Genomic DNA, 4,660 nt, shown 5'->3' with positions numbered 1-4,660 from the left:
GGGCATATGCCCCCCTGGATTTGTGCACAGGGCAGAGTGGAGGCAGGCTGCTGCTGTGGGCTGGGCTCTGCACTCTGCTGCCATTGCCCCAGGAGCCATGCACTGGCTGGGCCACCTCCCCTACCTGTCCAAAGATGGGAGGCACGTGGTGTTGCATGGCTCACAGGGCAATGACAGCAGGATGCAGAGCCCCAGCCCACACCGGCAGCCTACCTCTGCTCCACCGCACGCACAAATCCAGGGGGCACATGCCCCCCATGCCTCCCCCGCGGTGTGTGCAGCAGCAGGAGCCCCCCATGCCTCTGGACGAGCTGCCCAGGGCTTTGACCTTCCCACAACTCACCCCAAAGCCCCATTCACCCCAGCCCTTGCCTCTGCCCCCTTCTCCCTCGCCTTGGGTGCCTCTATCTGTCCCCCCTTTCCCTTCCCTTCACAGACTTACCTATTAGGTGCTGTTCCACACGCTGCCAGGCTGCATTCCTGGCTGCAGGCTGTGACTGCATGTCTGTGTCTGTGCACACCCTTCTCCCCTGTTGCAGCTGCCCAGAGCCTGTGCCCAGGCTGCACTGTGGTCCTCTGCACTGCCACGGCTGCCCTGCTTTTGTGGGGGTGGGGGGGGCGCTAAACCCCATTAGCCCCAGCCTTCCGCCACCTACACAAATGACTGGCTAGGCTGCTGCACTACAGAAAAGGGTCTGGGGGTTACACTAGAACATAAACTGAATATGAGCCAACAGGATGCTTGTTTCAAAAAAAGCCAACAGCATACTGGAGTGCTACTTGCAAAACAAGGGAAGAGATTCCTCCACTCTATTCAACACCAGTGAGGCCTCATCTTGAGTACAGTATCCAGTTTTGGGCAGAGAGGTAGCTGGCTGTGCTAGTTTGACACCAGTCAGAAGACAGGGCAGATATGCACCTTTATAAACTAACTACATAAGATATATAGAGAGCATAAGCTTTCACAAACCCAAGTTCACTTCTTCATATGCTGTGAAAGGATGTGCAGAAAGCAGACTATAAAAAGGAGTGAGAAATTAGAATACAAAGACAAGGGAGGAGGGAAAAAGAGAGACTGAGGGGAGGTAGCAGTGTTAGTAGAGAAACGCACATGATCAGCAGACCCATAGCAATAAAGTGGGTCACAAACTAATACAGCTAATGAGATAAGAATCCACAGTCCCTGTTTAAACAGTTTTGGGCCCCAGACTTCAAAAAAGATGTGGACAGATAGGAGAGAATCCAGTGCAGAGCAACAAAAATTATTAAAGACTTGGGAATTAAGACTTTTAAGCGAAAGCTGAAAGAACTGGGATTATTTGGTCTGGAGAAGAGAAGACTGAAGGGCAATTACAGAAAAGACAAAGATAGGCTTTTCTCTGTGGCTTCTGTGGCCACAGGGGACAGGACTAGGAGCAATGAACTCAAGTTGCAGCAGAGGATATTTAGGTTGGAGAATAGGAGGAACTTTCTGACTATGAGGGTGGTTAAGCACTGAAACATCATCCAGAGAAATTGTGGAATCTCCATCCTTGGAAATTTTCAAGAGCAGGTTAGACAGACACTTGGCTGAGACGTTTTTTGTTAGGAATGTTCCTGCCTTAAGCAGGGGGTTGGACAAGATGACCTTGTGAGGTCCCTTCCAGCTCTATTTTCTTATGATTGTATTTTCCTAATTGCTCCTGAGAAACTGAAAAATACTTCAGAAGGATGTATCCTTGGGGAAAAATCCCCTTTTAATGGAATTCTCATGTTCTTTCCTAATTGTACCACAGTGACACTTGCCTTTGGTGTCTCTATGACATCTTTTGTTTCTTATAGTTATAAAATATGAGTTTGTGTCTATTCTTGTTCTTTCCCATGTCAGGAAATTCCCACTCATACCCAGTTACCTCTTCAAAGAAAGGAAAGAAGGAGATTGCTGTATCAGGGTGAGAGCTGGGTTGGTAAGTACTTGATCTTTGGTTTCTTGTATAGAGCATGTCTCATTGGCTTATTGGATCTGTATAGTGCAGGGATGCACAACTGAAAATGTATTGAGGGCCGCTTGCAAGATGCGCTTCTAAAGGAAGGGCTGCTGCTAATGGTAAACATGACATTGCAAACAAGAAACTGGATACACATGTAGGTGTAGGCACAGATTAATGAATCACTATGCAGGGAAATATAATTTACAGCGATGAAGAGTAATTTGATTCACTGATTTTTCAAGTCCCTTTTTGCTTTTGATGGTCATGAAACAGCAATGGAAGAGGGGAGGAGAAAAGGATATATACAATTAAGGAGTTACGTAAATAATCAACATGGAAATTGTAATGCTGTTAGAGGAGCATGGAAGACTGTGATACGAGACAGTCAAGATTCAGTAAGGAAGGTGAATGAAGAGGAGCTGGGTAGGTGATAAATGACAGCAACACAGTGGAGAGTTGGATGCAATGCTGCTCAAACGTGGAAAGGAGAAGTTGAAAACAGCAGAAGTGGGGGAAACATGGCACCCCACACCCCATGTAGTTTGAGAGGACAGGCATCTGTAAGAGAGGATAGCTACAAAAGAGAGCATCAGTGGATTCTGGTTAGGAACTCTGCCTTTTTTTCTATGCACTTCAGTACGCTATGGACACTCCATGCCCACCTTTGACCATAACCCTGATACTTATTATACTACCACTGAAAAAAGAAGAGGATTGGTTCTGTGATCACATCAGTTAGCAGAGAGAATGTAATTAAGGAACTATAAGTGGGACGAACATTCATAAAGGCCTATGGAATGTGGGGCTCAATGAAATCTACACTGCCAACTATTACTAGGCATGCATCTGCTAAAAAGGGACATTTTAGGAGCAATATCAAAATGGGTATTTTTACTCAAATAGCAGATTCATAAAACTATTCATTTTCTGTTCCAATTTCATCTGTTTGGAACAATGACTCAGTTCTAACTCCATATGTGTTTTATTTGCCATAAAGCTGACAATCTGTAATATAGAAACAAAATGTATAAACAATGATTCATAAGTTTAACATTTGATAATAACACATTTACATATATAGATAGTTACTACTAGTGAAACTACGTTAAAAATGCTAGACTTATATAGCCAGCCAAACCCAATTGGGTCACTGTACTTAAATGACAGAAATTTAGGGAACTTCAGTAATGGAGATAGAAGGGAGTGGTGGAGCATTCTGTCATGGAGGTGGTAACAGAGATTTGAACAGGAATAGAAGAGAGCAGTTGGGAGCACAGGATGTTGAAAGTTTGAGTCAGAAAGAGTAGCAGCTGAGAGAGGGGGTATATAACTGAGAGTTTTGAACTAGCTGAGAAATTAGCAGTTGGGAGTGGGAGAATATTGGAAAGTTTAAGCAAAGGAATTAAAGCAGTAGTTTAAGCAGGGAGGGAAGACTAGAACATTTCTGGAAAAATACTTACGTACAATTTAATTTATAGTAGAAGATGTATGGGAAATGGTTTCAGGGATCAATTTTATAGCTGTGTTGGTTTGGGGAAAAAAAGATACACAGAGCTCTTGGATAAAAAATACTGCCTTTGATCAAAGAGCTTTGTGTATCTCTGGAAAATGGTTTATATAGGAATATGTATCCACATTGAAATTCCCACCTAGGCATGAGAACTTCAGGGGAGATGTATTTGTGGTTGACCCGGTTGTCTGTAATAAAGTTATATCATGAAGAAACGTGACCCTTTGTATCCCCACCATAATTCACAAACAAGAAAAGTAAACCACATCAGATAACGACTGTTTTGGGTATCTCATTTTCTTTCCTTAGAAGCAACACATCAAAATCTCATTATTAGGCCAAAACTATCAGTGTTGTGCACTCCTAGAAACTACCAAAGTGTTCATTAATGTGCTGAGAGTGTTTAGCAGCCTATTGCACTGGAACTTTACTATTAATGATCCATGTATGTGAAACACAGAGGAATCCATCTTCACTTAGGCTTTCTATGTCAACATGCAGTATGAAAATGTTCTAGTGCATCTTTGTAATTGCTCATAAGCAACACATGATGCCAGCTTAATGTTTTAACATATGAGCTTAATCTTGGCCTTACAGGTTTCAGAATTGGGATCTTCAGTGGAATGGCTACTGAGGTATTTAATAATGAGAATGTTTCACACATTTTAAAAACCATTTTACCTCACTATTTTATTTTGGATAATAAAAGAGATTCCCTTAATTCCTCAGCTTCTATCTTGTGATGAGACATGATAACATCCATTAGGCTGGGATATCAATATATAAGTCAAGATCTTTGATAAAGATTTCTGTCTCAACATCTTAATTTGATATGAGTTTTGCTTAATAAGGTACCAGAATACTGATCTAATTTTTAATTATATAGCATGGAAACAGGGTCTTACTTACTCTGTTTTTAACTCTTTTTTCTTCTCTCCAGCCCTCAGTAACACTGTCTTTATGGCTCTCATACCGAAATCATAATGATCCTAGCAAACACAAAATATAATTATGCATAATACATGTAAACATTTCTTAGACACACTTTACTGTTCTTATAAGGAACTGATCAGATGAAAATGAAGGCAAAATTTGACTTTCATACTGCATGCTTACCAACTATAAACTATTACTACATATGCAGAAAAAAATAATCAAAATAGTTAGCAATAGAAAAAAT

The 4,660-nt window shown here is 41.7% G+C and overlaps 1 protein-coding gene across 1 annotated transcript in view; it reads right to left on the bottom strand.

Moving 5' to 3' along the window:
• The window catches only part of DNAH14 (dynein axonemal heavy chain 14), a 333,831-nt gene that overhangs the window by 256,100 nt on the left and 73,071 nt on the right, over window positions 1–4,660 (bottom strand). The window contains exon 18 of the mRNA XM_019515912.1: window positions 4,390–4,469. Within this exon, the coding sequence (XP_019371457.1) occupies window positions 4,390–4,469 (80 nt within the window). The remainder of the gene's footprint in view (window positions 1–4,389; window positions 4,470–4,660) is intronic.

The sequence above is a fragment of the Gavialis gangeticus genome, unplaced genomic scaffold (genome assembly GCF_001723915.1).
Source record: "Gavialis gangeticus isolate Ggan-Ray unplaced genomic scaffold, GavGan_comp1, whole genome shotgun sequence".
Taxonomy (NCBI): Eukaryota; Metazoa; Chordata; order Crocodylia; family Gavialidae; genus Gavialis; species Gavialis gangeticus.
The sequence above is the reverse complement of the archived record's forward strand: the minus strand, read 5'-3'. Positions and strand labels throughout refer to the sequence as shown.